Below are 19,008 nucleotides of genomic sequence, written 5' to 3' on the forward strand. Positions count from 1 at the left end.
CAGTTTTCCATGGCTGCCTCCTGTCTCCAGTCTCAGACAAGGGTTGGCTCAGTGGGTGCCAGGGGCCCCCAGCTGTCTGGGAGTGGCCTTCACCTAACCAACGCCCCCTGCCGATTTCAGGCGGTGATCACCACGTATCCCCCAGACCTGGGTGTGATCGACGGCAGGATCTTCTCTCCAACCAGCAGTGGCAGTGAGTCCATCTCTCCCACACCAGCATTTCCTGTGTCTCCAGAAACGCCGTATGGTAAGAAAGAAGCAGAGCTCGTAGCGTGCAATACCACCCCTTGAGGGAGCGGAGGGGAACAGCTCGTCACTCTGCTTTCTCTTTCCAGTGACAAGAAGACCACGTTATCCTCCGTTCAGCCCATCCGGGCCGCAGATGGGCAGCCCCAGCGGTCTGTACAAAGGAGCTCCTGGTAAGAAACCCACCTCCTTTCCTCCGCTCTGGATGTCCCCTCATGCAGAAATATTTCCACGTTGTGTCACATCTCAGCAATGCGGCTCTGGCTGGGGAAGGTGCAGGGACACTGTTGTGCAGTCCGCTGGGGTTAGCAGTGGTGTTGATTCTCTGCCTGGCGTCCTGCAGGTGTGCTTCTGTTTTCTTCTGCTCACTGGGCACTTACAAGCGTTGATGCGGAGGGTCATGGTGCTCTCAGCAGCCGAACATCGGTGCTTTTCAACTCCCTGTGGCATTACTTGGAGTTGAAAGAAGAAGCTGGAACACCCGACCCTCCCTTTTCAGAGGAAGTGGGGGCCACAGAGAGCAGCGAGCTCCCTGCTCTGAGTGGCACGGCTGCCCTCGCCCGCTCACACAGACCTGTCCTGGCCCCTTACATTCTCGGCCACCATCCTGGATCTCCCCAGCGAGTGGCCGCTTCTGGACGGGTCTGCTTCCTCCCTGGGCACGTGTCATACTTGCGGGGTCGAATTTGTCTTTGCACTGGCCCCGGAGAGGGAGTTAACGCAGCGGTGGTGGGTTCCTCAGCACCCCTTCCTGGTATGGACATTCCCCACCTGCCTTGAGAGTCCAGGACGGGCCTGGCCCCGGGCAGGAGGGGAGGGGACGTAGCTCAAGCTGAACTTACACTTTAAAATCGCTCTTCTCTGTAACTGTGGATTCCTTATGCGGCTGCTTTTCTGCCCTGGGGAAGCTGAGTGAGGGTTCCCACTTCTGCTCATTAGATGCACTTTTGGGGGAGGGGGAAGCAGACATTGTATTTAAATCCCACCTCTTACGCAGGGGAGGTTGTAGTGATGACAGCTAGCTCCATTTTCCTTCTTTTTCCAGAGAAAACGAGATCCATGTGTCATTTAAGAGAAGGGCCAGTTTTCTTCCCAAAGATGCTTGCTTTTAGCATAGAATTAAACTGCGCGTCTTTCTTAGCAGGTGTAACTGAAATGAAGGGTAAGAAGAAACGTGCGCTGTGTTGGTGCATTTGTTTGTACACGTAGGAGCACAGCATGAGAAGTGCCTGTGTTCCTGTGTGTGTGGTGCACGGACTCACACACGTGAAGCCGTGTGTCTGTTCTTCTGTGTTTTAATAATTTAGATAGAAGCAGAGGGCCATGCCTCCATTTCCACACAGCCCCCTCCTCCCGGAGTCGACCACGATTCATGGCTAATTTGAACGTATTTAGTGGATTCCGGCTAGAGCCCAGCCTCTGACACGGAATTCAGTCAGATCCCACCACTCCAAGACCAGGTTCACTGGAAACATGCTGGTGACAGCAGTAGAGGGTGGATGATAAGCTTGAGGAAGGAAAGTACCAGAGAAAACCTTCAGACTCACTAACAGCTCCGAATGTGGGCCGCTAGGGCCCTTGGGTGGAGGTCACAAGCCCTTCCTGAACTTGAGAAGGGCCTGGGGGCTGAACGAGCTCGGCGTGCCCTGTGTGCGCCGCGGGGTGACCGTCCTGGCCTGGAGCATCAGGCCCTGGGACAGACGTGGGCTGCGTGGGCCAGCATGTCCGTGTGTGACTGTGCGGCCCTGCACATCCAGTGTGGATTAGGCGTCTGTGCAGCCAGTGTGTCTAAGGAACTTGGGTGTGCAGGTGTCCGCTTGGAAGAAGTAGGGCTTTGATTTCAGATACAAAAAGCAAACATGTGAAATTGGAGCCGTTTAATCTTAAGAACACCTTCCGAGTCTTCCGTGTTTTCATTTCGGCAGTCCCTGAGGACGTTAGCCCAGGGGGAGCTCGGAGACACACACACAGCACTGGCTGGGGGCCCCGTGTGCTGTGCACAGTCGAGGGGTGGGTGGTGGCTGACCCCTGAGGCACAGCGATGGTGGTGGCTCACACTTAGGGACTACATTCACCCCTCTTCTAAAAATATAAGCAGAGAGCAGTGCAATTATAAACGGGGAAACAGAAAATAACCCGAAGAGCTGATTCTTGGAAAAGATCAAAGAATTTGACAAACCTCTAGAAAGACTGACAAAAGAGAGGGAAGACACATATGCTAATATCAGAATGAAATAGGGCTATTGCTGAAGACCCTGTAGAAGCCAAAAGGACAATAAGGGAATATTACAGACAACGTATGTAGTGTTTAATGATAAGCACAAATTGTAAACAATGTGAAACAGACCGTTTGAATACCCTGTAACTATTAAGGCAATTGAATTGGTAATTTATTAAAACTCCCCAAAAAGAAATCTCCAGGCTCAGATGGTTTCACTGGGGAATTCTACCAAATATTTAATGAAGAATTAACACTAATTCTACATAATCCCTTTCAAAAAATAGATGAGGAGGGAACACGTTCCAATTCATTCTTTGAAGGTCATGTTGCCCTGATAACAAAACCAGACAAAGGCAATGGCAAAAAAGATAACTATAGACTAATTATCCCTTATGAACATAGACACGAAACTGTTTAACCAAATAGAAGCAAATAGAATTCAGTAATATATAAAAAGAAGTATACACCATGGCCAAGTGGGACTTATTCCAGGGATGCACGACTGATTCAATATTTGAAAATCCATCAGTGCGATCCACTGTATTATCTGGAGAAAGAAGAAAAATCACATGATGTCAATAGATGCAAAAGAAGAATTTGACAAAATTCACACCCATTAATGACTAAAGACCCCAGCAAAATAGAACGGAGCATCTACAAAAACCCTACAGCTAACACCACTATTGCTCCACATGACGCTGAAAGTTCTCCAGGGGCACCATGCAAGAGAAGGAAATAAAAGATAACAGACTGGAAGGGAAGAAGTAAAACTGTCCCTTTGGCAGATGTCATGATTGTCCATGGGGAAAATTCTAAGGAATCTACTAAAAAACCTCCCGGAACAAATAAGTGAATTCAGCAAGGTTGTTGGATATTAAGCACTCAAAAATCAATTATATTTCTATATGGTAGCAACAAACATGTAGAAACCTGAATTTAAAATACAGGTGTCGGGACTTCCCTGGTGGTCCAGTGGTTAATAAGACTTCGCCTCCCAATGCAGGGGGTGCAGTTTCGATCCTTGGTCAGGGAGCTGAGATCCCACATGCCTCGCGGCCAAACAACAAAAACATAAAAACAGAAGCATCAATAAAGACTTTAAAAATAGTCCACATCAAAAAAAAAATGTTAATAAAAAAATAAAAATACAGTGTCATTTATAATAGATCAGAATTGAAATACTAAAGTATAAAGCTAACAAAACATGTACAAGACTTATATGCTGAAAACTACACAGTGTTAATGAAAGAAATAAAAGAATATCTAAATAAATGGAGAGACATGTTCATGGGTTGGAAAACTCAACCTGGTACAGATGCCATTTATTCCCAAACTGATGCATAGTTTTAACACAATTCCTATCAAATTCCTGACAAGGTTTTTTTTGTAGATATAGACAAGATAATTCTAAAATTTATATGGAAAGGCAAAGGAACTTGAGTAGCTAAGACAATTTTGAAAAAGAATAAAGTGGGAAGAATGGATTTGCCTAATTTCCAGATTTATTATATAGCTACAGTAACTAAGACTGTGTGGTGGTGGTGGAGGGATAGACCCAGAAACCAATAAAAAACCCCAAAATAGACTCATACAAATATGCCCAATTGATTTTTTTTGAAAAAAGTGCCAAAACAAGTCAATAAAGGAAAGATAGCCTTTTCAACAAATAATGCTGGAGCAAGTGGGCACCCACAGGCGAAAAAAAAAAAAAGAAAAAAGAACATTAACCAAAGTCTCACATCTTATACAAAAATTAATGTATAATGGATCAAAAACTTAAATGGAAAATGGAAAACTGTAAAACTTTTACCAAGAAAATAGGAGAAAATCTTTGGGGTCCAGGCTGGGCAAAGGCTCTTAGATTAGCACCAAATGCATGATCTATAAAAGGAAAAATTGATAAATTAGACTTCATTCAAACTGAAAATTTTTGCTATGGAAAGAACATTGTAAGAGGATAAAAAGACAAGCTACAGACTGGGAGTAAATATTTGCACTGTGAATACTCAGCAGTAAAGAAACAAAAAATCCAATTAGAAAATGGGCAAAAGAGGCGAAGAGACGTTTCACCCAAGAGGATGTACAGGTGGCAAATAATCACACGACAAGATGTTCAGCATTGTTAGCCTTCAGTGAAATGCAAATTAAAGCCACAGTGAGACATCACTACAGACTTGTCAGAAAGGTTCAAAATAAAAATAGTGACAGCATCAAATGCTGGTGAGGATGTGGAGAAACTGGAACTCTCATTTACTGCCGGTGGGAACGGACAATGGTGCAGCCTCTCTGGGAAAGAGTTTGGCCGTTTCTTAAAGAAACTGAACATGCAACCACCATGTGACTCAGCAGTTGCCCTCCTGGGTTTTTGTCCCAAAGAAATAGACTTACACTCACACAAAAACCTGAACAGAAATGTTTATAGCAGCTTTATTCTAAATGGCCCCAAACTGGAAACAACCTGGGTGTCCTTCAGCAGGTGGATAAATAGACTGCAGTCCATCCACACCATGGAACACAGCTCAGCCATGAAAAGGAACCAGAATGTTGATGCAGCGGTGGTGCCACACCTGGGTGAATCTTCAGAGCAAAGCCATTCCCCAGAGTTTACATCCTGCATGGTTCCACTTAACGTAATATCCTTTAAATGGCAAAATTATAGACATGGAGAACATATTAGTGTTTCCTAGGAGTTTGGAGGGGGTAAAGGTGGAGGGGGAGTGGAGGGGTCCTTGTGGGGTGGGAATGTTCTCTATCTTGACTGTATGAATATCACCATCCTGCTATAGCTTAGTAAGATACTACCATGGGGGGGAACTGGATAAAGAGTATAGGGGATCTCCGTGTGACTGTACCATGATCTCAACATTAAAAGTTTAATTTAAATCCCATTGGGGGAAATGGTGTGGCTGTGGTTGAAACAGTATTTATTGGCTGTGAGTTGACAGTAGTTGAAGCTGGTGACGTCTTCACAGAGGTTCATCATACTACTCTGTCTCCTTTCGTATGTTTTGGAATTTTCTATAATGAAAAGTGAAAGTATAAAATGCAGGAATACTTGGTGTGGAGTGGACCTGGGTGCAGTCTGCCCGTGTTTATTATTGAGCACTTCTGTTCTGCAGTGCTCTGCTGGGTTGGTGTGAGCCCAGACACCCAGGCCTGCCCTCCTGGAAGGGCAGTAGGTACAGCAGGGATGCGCCCAGTGATCCCACGACAGGGAAGAGCCCAGGACAGGACGATGGCACCCTGGCAATTTGCATTGGTTGTTTACCTGGTGAGGAGGTCTGAGGGTTTGACGGGCGAGTAGGGTAAGTGGGAGCTAACTAGGTGAATGGAGGGGGGCGTTTGGGATGGAAATACAGCAGGGGCGGGCCTTGTGGCAGAGGGTACTGCGGACCAGGACGGGATGGAGACGGGGCTCTGGAGGGCAGTGGAGGGGTGAGAGAAGGCCCAGCCACAGCTGTTCTCTGCAGCCACAGAAGAATGGGGTATGTCTTGAGACGGGGAGACAACTGCTCAGACTTCTGTTTTCACGCATTGATCCGGAGTCGGAGTAGGCAGTGGGGTAGAGCATCAAAACAATTTCAGAAATGGTGGGAGGAGGCGGGTTGGATTTGTGGGAGATGCAGGTGGTGTGATCAGCTGACCCTAGCAGAATGGATTGGGGCCTTTGTAACGATTTCTGACTTCGTTGCTATTAATATTACGACGGCAGCTATGTTCTGGCTTCCTTTAGTTAGTGTGCAGTTAGTACAACACTAACTACATAAAATTCCTCTGTGTGTCTTATTACATCAAACTGAACTAGGTACCCGCTTAGTCAGTGTAAACCCAGGTGTGTCGGGTTATTTCCCAGACAACCAGCAGACAAATGTCGGGGAGAAACAGAGCAGGACACCAGTGAAAGGTGGTAGAGACAGATTTTATTTGGTACTGTTGCAGCAGGGGAAGGAGCTGAGCTCAAATCCTAATGCAGCAGATACAGCCAAAGAGCAGTGACAGGGTCAGGGGATGAAAAGTTACTAAGGAGCATCAAGGAAGGGACATTCTTGCCAAACTGGCCCAACAGGATCTTGCTGAGGACAGGCAGAGGGCTTAGACATCAAGGAGGAGTTGAGGAACTTGATCAGAGAGCAGGCAGGGGGGATGACTTAGCAGAATCCTTGCTAAAGGCGGGGCCCTCCGAGGACAGACATCAAAGGCCAAGATCGAGGCTCCAGGACCCTATCTCCGGTTTGGTCAGGGAGGGAGAGTTTGTCTCAGGAGAGGCCCATGTTATCCCCTGGAACCTGGCAGTGCACCTTTGCCTGCAGCTCTTGCCCTCTGCTCTGGGTAGCACACATCCTGTTCTGTGTCCCTCCAGGTCCTGTGGCACTTAGTTTAAGCCCCCAGACTCCAGTGCCAGGGGTCCCGGGAGCCTGCCTGGCTCGTCGCTGCCACAGGCGGCTCATACCAACCCCTCACCTCTGCAGTAAACAAGCAAAGTAAACAAAGCAAGCTGAGGTTGGTGATGGGTGGACCAGAGCCCAGAGTAGCCTGCCCTTCCCCAGCATGTGCTCCTGATGCCTTGGGCCTGGGCCTGGCAAGCTCCTCTTTTAAATTACGGTACCTGCCCCAGGAGAGTGAGGGATATTTAAATGTTTACTCAAATAATGAATACTTAAATATGAATTCACATACTGCTGAGTTCTCCTAGCAGTGTGTTGTAACTAGAAGAGGAGGCCGTAACTTGAAGGACTGGGGACGGGTAGCGGGGGGAGATGGCAGGGCGGCGGTAGGTGCTGGGAGGACAGCTGGCACCAGGGGCTGGACCGTGAGCTCCATGGGGAGAGACAGCAGGTTCTACCCACCTGGGACCCTCGAGGAGGAGCCTGGAATGGCCACCCTCGGGACTGTATGTTCAGTGCATCCCTGACACAGCCTACATGACACCCCAGGAAACACATGTCTCCGGGGCCACCATCCTTAGAAATGCCAGATGTGAGTCTGTGATACTCTTATTTGTAAAAAGAAATATATATTTGGTTTTCCTTATTTCTGGCACCAAGCTCCTAAAGCCTTTGGAATTTCTTAAGTGATTAGAGCATAACGATGTTTGTCATGTTAATGACGTGACTTTTGGAAAGGATGGAGGGCAGGTTGCCAGGGGAACCAACCTTGTGATTAGAGGGTTGGAACTCTCAGTCCCACCCCCCTGACCTCCAGGGAGGGGAGTGGGGCTGGAAGTTGAATCAGTCGCCAGTGGCCAGTGATTTATTCGATCCTGCCTATATAATGAAGCCTCCAGAAAAACCCAAAAGGACAGGGTTCAGGCAGCTTCCCAGCTGGTGACCATGTGGAGATTTGGGGAGAGTGGGGTGCCTGGAGAGAGCATGAAAGCTCCACGCCCTTCCCCATGCCTTGCCCCGTGCATCTCTTCCGTCTGGCTGTTCTGAGTTATAGCCTCTTAGAATAAACTGTTGATCTAGTGAGTAAAATGTTTCTCGGAGTTCTCTGAGCCACTCTAGCAAATTATTGGAAGCTGAGGAAGGGGTCGTGACCACCTCTGATCTATATAGCCGGTTGGTCTGAAGGGAGGGCAGTCCTGTGGGACGGAGCCCTTAGCCTGTGGGCTCTGACGCTGTCTCCAGGTAGAGTTGAGTTGAACTGTAGGACCCCCGGCTGGTGTCGGAGCATTGCTTGTTGGTGTGGGGAACCACCCCCAACATTGAATTGGGCGCAGAACATCTTAGAGCCTCAGCAGGAAATGTGTTTCTTGAAAACAAAAATATTAGTAAGAGTTTAAGTAAAGGGGTCATTTAATCTCAATCCTCATGAAGGCAAAAGAGAGAAAATTGTGAAGTTCAAGATATAAATTACTGTTATTCGTAGCTGAAAGGCTAAGGAGTCTTGACGATATTTTCAAAATAAATGGGAAAAAAATATGAAGAAAGGTTTCATTAAAAATTTGTTTCTGCTATATCTCAGCCTCCAACTAATCCATAAGAGATTCTTTTTCTTAGTTGAGGTAAAATTCACGTAACATAAAGTGACCGATTTGAAGTGAACGGTTCATTGCGTGGAGGACCGTCATCTTTATTTAGTTCCAGAACATTGTCTTGCCCTGACGGTTTTACAAGTGGGATTTAGGGAACATTTGGGGACTTTTGGCTTCAATGAGCACCATTACCTGTAACGTTAGTTTACTGAAAGAGAAGGCCTTTATACATTTTGCAGCTTCTAGTTCATATACCCTTGTTCTGGAGAGAAGGACTGGTGTTTTCAGGGCCCTGCCTGGGGCTGTGGGCAGGGACTGAAGGTGGAGGAAGACCTCTGACCCAGGGCTACTCTGAACTGGCAGGAAGGAGGCCCTGGCCTGAGGGGTACAGGGTTTGCTTAGTGCTGTCGCGACCTCTTGGAGTTGGATTCAAAGGGTAGAAATGGGTGATGTTTTGCCAGAGGGAGGAAGAAAAGGGATATCCAGGAAAGTCTTGTTGAGAGAGGGGGAGAGAGAGAGAGAGAGAGAAAGAGAGAGGTTACTTTGAGGCAATGCTTTATTTTTGTTTTAAAAAAAAAGTTGTCCTTCTTCAAAGCTTGACACATTGTAAAATGTTTCTACCAGACCTCCCCTTTCTTCCTGGACCCAGCTCAGTTTTTCTTTTGAAATTTTACAAACTTAACGAGAGTGTTTATAATAGGAATAAAAGCGTGTACTGAATGTGAACGTGTGTGACATTTATAGATGTCCCTGATGACTTTGAATTTTGCAGAACCTACAAAGCTCATACATTTATATATGTATTTCTAACATGTTTATATTTAGGTACATATGTGTGTATAACTACGTATAGGAATATCCACATCTGTATACACATGGGATACACTTTGCCCTCCGATTTGTGCAAAAGGACGCCTGCTGGTGAACGTGACCCCGTGTGACTGACATGGTTAGTAACTATTGCTACTACCCCCATTGCTGCCCCAGATTTAGAAAATGGAAAACAGGAAGGTTGATAGCTTCAGACTATATTTAAAAATAAACATCAGTGTTGGGCTGCTGGAGCTCAGTGTGCAGTGCTGGCCTGTGCATGTGCAGTGAGCAGTAGTCCGCAGAGATGAGAGCACTCATTCACTCGAGTGGGATGAAGCTCAGAACATACAAGATGTTGGCATTCTGTGCTGACACCTCATCCACCAAACAGGCAGGCTTGGAAGTGTCCCCACGTGAGCCGATGATTTCCCAACCGCGTTGAATGCATCTTTTGTTTGCGTGCTCTGAGTTTAAAGGCGTCTTTGTTTCTCTAGATTTTTTATTTTATTTTTTTTATTTTTGGCTGCATTGGGTCTTCGTGTTGGTGCCTGGGCTTCTCAGTGCGGTGGCTTCTCTTGTTGTGGAGCACGAGCTCTAGGCGCACAGGCTTCAGTAGTTGTGGCCTGCGGGCTCAGGAGTTGTGGCTCGCGGGCTCTAGAGCGCAGGCTCGGCAGTTGTGGTGCACGGTCTTAGCTGCTCCGTGGCGTGTGGGATCTTCCCGGACCAGGGCTCGAACCCGTGTCCCCTGCATTGGCAGGCGGATTCTTAACCACTGCGCCACTAGGGAAGTCCCTCTAAATTTATTTATCAGCTCGCTTCGTCCCCCCTCTGGTGGACTGCTCTCGAATCTCAGCGTGTAAAAGTTATTCTGATGTGCTTCCAATGGGGTTTTTGCTGCTGTCCTGATTCTGAGCCCCGCAGGCCAGTAACCTGGGACCAGGCCCTAGACTTGGTGACAGACACATGTGGGCCCACAGTCGCCATTATACACCTCTCGTACAAGTTGCAGACCTCTTAAGACATTTTTTAAACTTAAGCCAAAATAATCATAGCAGCACTGTGCATGGTGTCATCTCTTAGAAATGAAGGTAGATTTCAGCTTACATATATATGGTAATGTACCAAATGTACATTGATTTGTATGTGATAACGTACGTGAGAATGTACCAGAGACTTGTCTTGCCATATAGTTTTTAAATGCCCAACGCACTTTGTCATTAAAGCGTTTCCAAAGCCTCGTTGTCTATCAAAGTTGTGCTCTGCCCCGGGGTTGGAGACGTGGGTGGGTCTCGGCCCTGGAGTGGGCTGCAGGCCTGCAGACCCAGCCACCACTCGGGCCCCGTGTGTTTTCACCTTCCCTCTGAATGGGGATAGGACGCCTCTGAGAACTGGGAACGACTTGAAAGAAAATGCACGTGCAGCCTTGGTCGGTAGCAGTTGAGGTGTTTTCTTACTGGAAGCACTCACCCCCTGCCGCTTGCAGTTCTTCCTTTCCTTACAAAGGCGCTCCCCTGCCCTGCCTGGATTCCTAGCATGGTGTGAGGTAAATGAATCTGTGACTCTCGTCACCTCAGGCTGGCAGTCCCGGTGAAAACTCCACGTTCTGCTGGATACACGTGGGAAGATTTTGGATTAGGAGACCTGAGAAGGGTGAAGATTTAAATCTGCCGTCTGCCTCTCACCCTTGGTTACTGTCTGTGGTCCACCCGGCTCAGTGCCTTTGGAAGCTGGTACCCCCAGATTAGGGTGCCTCCTTGACGGAGAGGGGCACCGGCCAAACCACCGTGATGAGGTAAAGAAGCTTTGTGTTTGGTTGAGATCCTGTCACGGGCTGGTATGTTTTTGCATATACATATTGCATAGCACTCAGCTGCACCTTGGATGTATATATTCACAGTCATGCTCGGACTGAGGAATTCATTGCTTTTTGAGCTCTTACCACGTGCCGTGCACTTACATAGGTGCCTGTGTAGAGAAAGAGCAAGTTTATAGAAAACACAAAAGCCAGGGGAATATGAGAATTCCATAGTTTGACGAAAAGGAAAACCTTTCCTATGCTCCAGGGCCCGGCATGCACTTGCTGGGCATCTTGGGGTGAATGTCGTGTGTCCTCAGGTCTCCATGGGTCACGCACTGGGACAGACGGACCGTGTGATGTTACAGTTAGATTTCCTGGAGGAGTGTGAGGTTGGGCTGCTGTGAAGTCAGCGTATAACTGAGGTCCTGGGGGATGGCTTTTTGGGTTTGTCTTTAATTTCTTCTCTGCAAAAGCAGACCATTGAATTGGACCTTAAGAAGCCCAGAGCAGTGCCTCCCTGGGTGCTGGCGGGCACGTAATGCCTGGGAAAGCAGCAGGAGGGTGTCAGAGTGGCCCTGAGGATCCCTGTCTGATGTACTGGTCATTCGGGGTCTTTCTAAGATCGCTTCTCGTTCTGTTTCACTAGGGCAGAGCCTGTGCTGAAGACGCGCAGGTCCCTGGGAATCTCCTCTCGGTGGTCCCCGCCCTGCCCTCCTGTGTACGCGGGGGAAGCCCACAGTTTGTCTGCATGGCCCCCTTTCTCTGAAGCAGCTTCCTCGTAAGGCTTCTGAGCTTCCTTTGCTGTGTCACGTACCGAGTCCTAAGGGAGACCCTGCAGATACCCCATTGTTGGGGGAGCAGCGGCCCTGGATTCCGTGTCATTGAGTGCACGCTGGGCGGGACGGAGTGCTGAGAGGTGATAACATGGCCCCCCGTAAGGACGTGTCAGGCCGGCAGGCCCATCAGGGGCTGGGGGGCTGGAAGACACTGACCAGCTGGTGCCTTTGGACGGCACACGCCCCTCTGGAGACGCAAGAGGGGGCCGTCGAGGGGGACCCTGCTGGCCTCCCCGTGCCCTTCCAGGTGCTTTAGCCATCACTTTGGCGTCCGTGGCTCACCTCACGCTTCTCTGCCCTCCCGCTCACATCCCAGATGGCTAAGGCTTTCTGAGGCTTCCCCCGGAAGAGGAACTCGCGTCGCCTCTCTCTCTGCCCTGCCACCTCGCTCCTCTCACGGCAGCCCAGGTCTCGCCCTCCTGCCCCATAGTTGCCCTCCGCCCCTTCCCTCCCCAGCAGTGTTTCACGGTTCCGCGGTCACCTCCCGTGATGCGGCCATGACCGTGCAGTGTGTCGGAGGACCGTCCGGCCCCGCCTGCCACGGTGGAGCGGGTCCCAGGCCGTCCCTGGGACAGCCCGCCGGCCCTCACCCGCCCTGGGATGTGCCTCCCAGTGGGGTGGGCTCCGTAAGGACCCAGCCTGCAGGAAACGGGGGCCTGGATTGGGGTTATGTCCCTCTCCCTCTGTAGCTTCCAAACTATTGTCTGTCTGTGTTTCACTCATCAGTACGTCCCGGCATCTAACATAGATAAGGTTCGACATGAAAGTTTGTGCTGTTTTCTCATAATTGAGTAAATAAGTGAGTGAGTAGGAGAGAGACACCTTTTACTTAAAGGGAAGCAGGCACACGGCTTCTAGGAGTGTGGAGGACGGCAGCAGGGGTCGATGGCTCGGTGGCCGGCACGACGTGTGCAGGGGAGGGTTGGCATTGCTGACAATGGACAGTCCGTGTCTGCACTTGATCCAAGATTCCACTAGGGGTACGTGGGTGACCTTGCAGGTGTGAGCACCCATGGGTACCCAGCTCCCGCTGACCCAGATCCTAGGTGCTAGGTAGGGGCAGCCTAGTCTTAGGGGAAGAGTTTTCCGAATGTGACTTTTCATCAGAATTGCTGCCACTTGCAGCACAAGCACGAAATCTTTTTCCCTGTAGCTCCAGCTAAGCATGAGAGAAGGCAAAGGGGCGGACAGATCTCCAGAAGGTTGTGAAGTCCCTGTAAATCCCCACCGGAGTTGTCCTGGTCACAGATGCTGCAGCGCGCAGGCGGCATTCTTCCCCTCCACCCGGCCATGGGCTGCCCCAGACTCATCAGGCCCACAGAGTCCACCGGCATGAAGGGAAGGACCCACCCTGGGGAGCGCTGCTGCGTCACTGTCCTTCCTGGGCCTGGCTGCCAGACGGCCGCCTTCCTCTCTGTTCAGGGAGCGGTGGGCCACGGGAGAGGCCTGTCCATCCGCTGGCTGGGGCTGCCCTGGGCTGTGGCATTTCCTACAGATCCTGTGCAGGAGCCACTGTCCTGCTGGCACATAAACAGGCTGGAGGGTGTGCCCTGCTCAGACCTCTGGAGCAGAGGGTCCTTGCGATCTTCTTGGCCTGTAACTTAGAGAGGTAGCCTGCAGGTCCCAGGCATGCCTGTCTCTCCTGCTGAGAGGCGTGTACCTGTCAGCTGTCACCGGGTTGATGAGTGTGTCCGAGGGTCGCACCAGGGCGGGGCGGGTGTGACTCCGCACAGTGTGGTTGGAGCGTGTCCTGGAAGCCTGCTTGCAGGCACCTGGTCCCATCGTGGTGTGCTGGAGGCAGTGCCAGTGCCAGCCTGTGAGCAGGAAAGGGGCCTCCCGGGAGGGATGTGGGGCCTTCTCTTTCAGGGAAGACTTTAGGGTAGGTGACATAAGCACCAGGATTTAACAGATGAGTGGGACGGTGCCCAACCCGAAAGGCAGGAGAGGCAAGAGGCGAGTGCCCACTCCCTGCTGCGCTTGGTGGGTGTAAACCTAGTAATGCACGTATCTACTGCCTGGAGCTTCGGCCGCAAAAGCCACACACGGGACAGAGCCTCTCTACTCTGCTATAGAGATTTGTTACTGTCAGATTTCAGGTCACGAGGGACAGAGCGTGGACTCACCTGAATGAGGGGGATAGTGTCCCAAGTCTTATAAAAATGTGGGATCATTTGAAACGGGCTTTGAAGAGTATATAGGAGTCCACCAGATTGCTGCATGGTGGGGCTGGCCTTTCAGAGAGACGGAAGAACATGAGCAGAGAAGAGGGAAGAAAGGGATAGAATGTGTTTAGGCCCACCAACAGCCTGTTGGTGGACTAAGCTACCAGCCAGGTGAAACAGGCTACGTGGTTAGAAAAGAGACTCTGCAAACTGGGAGTGGTAGGGCATGGGAGCCGCTGCGGCCAGGAAGAAAACCTGCAGGGTTTGACAAGAGGAAGGTCCCCCAGGCTGCCCTGGGCAGGGGATGGAGTGAAGGCCGTGGGGCTGGGGACTGGGGCGGAGGAGAGGCAATGCCCCTGCCCCGGGGGGAAGGGACGGGGCGTGGACCCTGGCTGGCAGGGGTGGAGTGCGGAGCTGACCAGGGACTCGGCGGTTGCGGAAGCTTCTCTTTTGTGAGCATTGGATCCCGGGGAAGCAGGTCTGCCTTTGGGGGAGATGCCTCTTGAGGCGCAGATCCTGGACAGGAGGCCCGCTTGAGGGGGCGGTTTGGGGGGTGCTGGCGACCCCCAGGAGTCTCCAGCCCCGCGCGTGCGCGCAAGCTGCTTGTCCCTTGAGTAGTGCTGGGTCTGGGGCTGAAACTAAGCTGCAGAGGGTTTCAGCTGGGAGTTTGCAAGAGATTAGAGGCAGGGAAAGGGGAAAAGGGGAAAAGAAATGAAAAGGAAGCAAACTGCGCAGCAGAGCAAGGCGGGGCCACTGCCGTTTGGAGGCACTCAGTGGGCAGGCTGCCCGCGACAGCCAGCGGCCGCCCAGCAAGCCCGGATTCTTTCCCCGGACGAGCTCTTTCCCTGCCGCCCTCTGAATGGGCCTCCTCAGAGGCGGCCGTTCCGCGTCCCGCCCCGATTCCCCCGGGACGCCGGAACCCAGAGTCGCCCTGCCCCGGTGGGTGGGGGACGCCGCTGGGGACAGCCCTGGGAGCGCCTTCCGCCCGGCCCCTGACCTCCCGGGCCCGTCTATGGACTGACCAGCACCCCAAGGTGCCCAGGTAAGCGCCGCGCTCAGCCCCAGCTCTCCTCCACAGCCTCTGGCCACGTCTCCGGGGCGATGCTGCTGAAACCTGATCTCTGGGGTGGTGGGGGGGGGAGGGGACGGGGACGGAGGTAGTGGGAGGAGGTGGGATGCAGAGTCCCAGGGCCAGGAAGCAGGGGAGACCGGACTTGGGAGGAGGGTGACCCTTCCAGTGTCTCCTGTCACTTGAGGACAGCCCTCAGGTCCGAAGGCTGTGGGACAAAGCGCCGCAGCCCCAGAGCCTGGAGGGCTCCTCCTTCCAGGAGAAAGCCATGCTTTGTCTTTGCCGAGACTCACTGGGGCAGAGGAAAGCCTGGTGTACAGATGTGCGGCTTTCCGGAGCCGGGGCTGCTTCCCAGCACAGCACATTCTTTTGCTGAAACCGAGAAAGCCTGCCTGCCCGGTTCCAGGGCCGTCCGTCCACCCCCAGAGCCCGTGAGGGATCTCGGGCTGCCCCGAGGGCAGAGGGCCCCGAGGCTGTTCCCAGGTGCCCCTGCTTCTTAGGGGAAGCAGTGCTTTTACTAAATGCAGCAAGCCAGCCTCAGGAGCAAAGCTGGGGTTTCAGAATGAGTTTGCCCGTTGTGTTGCCCACTCTCGGAACAATCAGAGGGAGGGTTTCAGAATCCATGACTGTGAAACAAGACACACGGTCACTGAAATAACCTGCCCACAGTATTAGCAGAGCTTCCAGACGGTAGAGTGTCTGGGCCCTTCCATGCATCTTACCTCTGAAACGTCCGAGGTGAGCCGGGCCAGCACCATGGGCCCAGCCTCTGAGGGTGGCACGTGCCTGGATCAGGGTGGCCACCCTGGGGCATCTGTGCCTGAGGATCCCGCTGGTGTTCAGCATGTGCTGACCCTGGGCTGACACAGCGCTGTGTGTGTGTCTTAGCTGGAAGGATGAGGGTGATCAAGAGGGAGACAGAGGAACACTCCCTCTAAGAAAGGGAAGCCCAGGCCAGTGAGCGGTCTGCCTGCTCACTTTTTCCGGCCTGAAAGTCTTGTAAGTTCTCCCTTCTAGGACTGGGAGGTTTCTCCGCAGCTGAGTGGATGATACTGTCTGTTCAAATGTTTCCTGACATTCTAGTGCAGTATATACACGAGAGTAGTTTTCCATGAATTCCGTATGTATATCAGTATGTTACAAATTATCTGGTTAGGATGGAAATACTTTTCCAACTCCGAAGGTGTATTTAAGAGAGTTTTGGTCCGTTTCTATCAGGAGAGAGAGATCTTTCTCTTCCTCTGTGGGTGACGGTGGCTGGTGGGATCCCAGGAGCCGGCTTCTGGGGCGCTTCCTACAGACGCTCTTTCTAAGTGGGAGCTGCGGTCCCAGGGCTGCAGACTACTCCCAAAGGCCCCGAGCCTTCTCTGCACGCGGGGAACTCGCACAGCAGGCTCCTCCGAGGTAGCGTTACGCTATACTTGGAGGCAAAAGGCAGTGACTTTAGGACACGGTTATCCTGTTACATTAAGGCTCCTGACTTTGAGATCTCCCTAATGCGGGGCAAGGGTGTCTTGTGGAAAGAACTGTGAGTTGACTGCCTTTGAACAAGTTTCTTCACCTCACCTTTCAGCACCTCTCTTTCCACGTCCATAAGATTGGGGTGATAAATTTGCACATGGAAACCTTTTTCTGAGGATAAATCAGATGATGGCTGCGTATAGCTTAGCACAGCGCCTGGCATGTAGTCGTAGGTACTCAGCGAAAAGCAGCTATTATTCTGATTTCCATTATCGTTCTCTTTGTAAAGAATGTTGATATGCATGATACAAGCGGGATTTTAAAACATCTTTGAGAATCTGTGATTTACAAGTCGTGGACATTCAGGTCTGCACCTGTAGCCACGGCAGCATTGCTCTGAAAGCATGAAGAAAGTAGGACTTGGGTTTGATGATCAACATAAATTCTAGGCAAGCAGCTTACACATTAAGAAGTGTTTACTGACCGTCGTCCTGACTGTCGCCTACGTTGTCTTTTTTCTCTCCTACCCTTCAGTTTCCCCTCCCTATATTTTAAGAAAACAGTAAAATAACATCCAAAGGCGTAAAGCCACTCAGGTGAGTTGGAATCAGGTTGGCTGGTGACGGTGGTTTTGTGTGTGTGGCTGAAAGGTGTTAAGTGACGTGGAAGCTGGTGTTCAGCCATCATTGGCGCGTCCAGGGTTGGTTCTGAGTCCCCGGTCCCACCCACTTTGCAGAAGGCCCCTGAGACAGTCTTTATACCAGGCATTCTGTTGTGACTTAAAGGTAACTGAGTCCCAGTTCACAGAGGAGCTGGGTTCCAGAAGACCTCCTTTCACAGACTACGCTCCTGTTTCCTCCTTTAGGGCCATCACCCACTTTATCCTGCAGATGGAAGTTTAAGGGCACTGGACGAAGTGGAATTCAGGGAACCAGTTCAGCTTCCAGTTCTGCCACTAAATACCAGGGAACTTGTGGCCTGGAGCAGTGTTCTCTGATATCTGAGACTGCTTAGCCGCAGGGAGGGCATGTGGTAGGATTTTACAAACTTGGAGTGGGAGACAGCGGAATGAGTTGGAAGGACTGGGGTTAGGGTATGATTAGGACACAACTGGGTGGAGGACCCAGGCATCTTGGGACAGCTGGCTTTCCTGGGTGACTGAGTGTACACAGAGAAGCTTCTAGAATGCCATGGGGCTCCTTGACAGCTCTGAGAAGGTGAGAGAGCAGAGTCTCCCCCAGGACAAGATTTGGTCCTGGAAGGTGCGGGTCTCGGGGTCCCTACCTGGTGCGTCTGTTGGTAGGAGTAGACCTGATGTCACCCAGCCGTCCCTCTGTCTCAGAGCAGTCGCTTTGAGAAGCTCCCACGGTTTTCCAGTTGTCCTGTAGGTTCTGATGCCTGTTCACGTTCTGGTTCTTGGTGTGATGAGTGGCTTTTAGGTTTTACCCTGGACTTTTTTGATACCGTGCTGTGAGCTCTCGATTCTCTTTCATCCCGTCTTCTCGTTTTAGGCGGTGTTCCTGCCCAGGTGCAGTTCCAGGGCCACGTGGACATTTCGATGTTTAGCTGCACCTTCCCGCTGGCCCTGCTGACACAGGCGAGGAGCAAATGCAGCTCGTCTGCTCGCACAACTGCACTGGGGCCTGAGGCTGGGTGGGGAAGGAGGCTGGCTCACCCTGCGCCCAGCTGACACCTGCCTGGTGCGGAGGTCAAGGGCCACCTCCTCCTGTGCATTGGGGGATGGGGGTCCTGTGGGTGTTCGGTTGGAATAGGACAGGTATTGCCGAAAAGGTTTTCTGCTGTTAGGCTGCTCTTTTCGGATGGGTTGGTTTTGGATCTTTGGCTAGACGAGCAGGCTTTTCCTGGAGCTGCTTTTGTCTGACAGTTCTGGGATCTATGGGAGGCAGTAAGGAAACCAAGGAACTCACCACGGTGTCCTTCCTCACCTCCCCAGGTGCCCAGGTCCTTCTTTCCATCTGTCAGAGTTCCCTGTGCGTGTGGTTGTGTGATGTCCAGGGCTGCAGTGGTAAATTCAAGGACCGGGGGGGGAGTGGGGCTACTCCATCTTGGCCGGAACCACAAGTCCCCAACATTATTATTTTCGGCATTGCTAATGTGGTAAACGTTTACCGCACAGACACCTACCATGTGCTGGGTGACTGTGGAAACCAAGGTGAAGCAGGCATGCGTCTCACTGCAGGGACTTCACTGGCTGGTTGGAGAAGGGATGCACAGACGCCTGAAACATCCAACGCAAGTTCAGGAGATACATAACAAAGTTAGTGAGGAAGAGGAATTTAGTAGAAGGCCTTCCATAATCAGATCCTTGTGTGGAATGTGAAGCCTTAGCTCGGGACAGAATCCTGTTTCCTAGAGCAGGTGGGGTTGAGGTAGCACATGGGCAGAGTTTTATAATAAAAAGATGAAA

General features: G+C 51.2%; 1 protein-coding gene across 4 annotated transcripts in view; it reads left to right on the forward strand.

The window, feature by feature from the left end:
• The window catches only part of TNS3 (tensin 3), a 228,205-nt gene that overhangs the window by 172,460 nt on the left and 36,737 nt on the right, over nucleotides 1-19,008 (forward strand). For all 4 annotated transcript variants that reach the window (XM_067745699.1, XM_067745698.1, XM_067745696.1 and 1 more), the window contains 2 exons: nucleotides 121-247; nucleotides 336-419. In XM_067745699.1, the coding sequence (XP_067601800.1) occupies nucleotides 121-247; nucleotides 336-419 (211 nt within the window). The remainder of the gene's footprint in view (nucleotides 1-120; nucleotides 248-335; nucleotides 420-19,008) is intronic.

This window comes from Pseudorca crassidens, chromosome 8 (genome assembly GCF_039906515.1).
Source record: "Pseudorca crassidens isolate mPseCra1 chromosome 8, mPseCra1.hap1, whole genome shotgun sequence".
NCBI classification, from domain to species: domain Eukaryota; kingdom Metazoa; phylum Chordata; class Mammalia; order Artiodactyla; family Delphinidae; genus Pseudorca; species Pseudorca crassidens.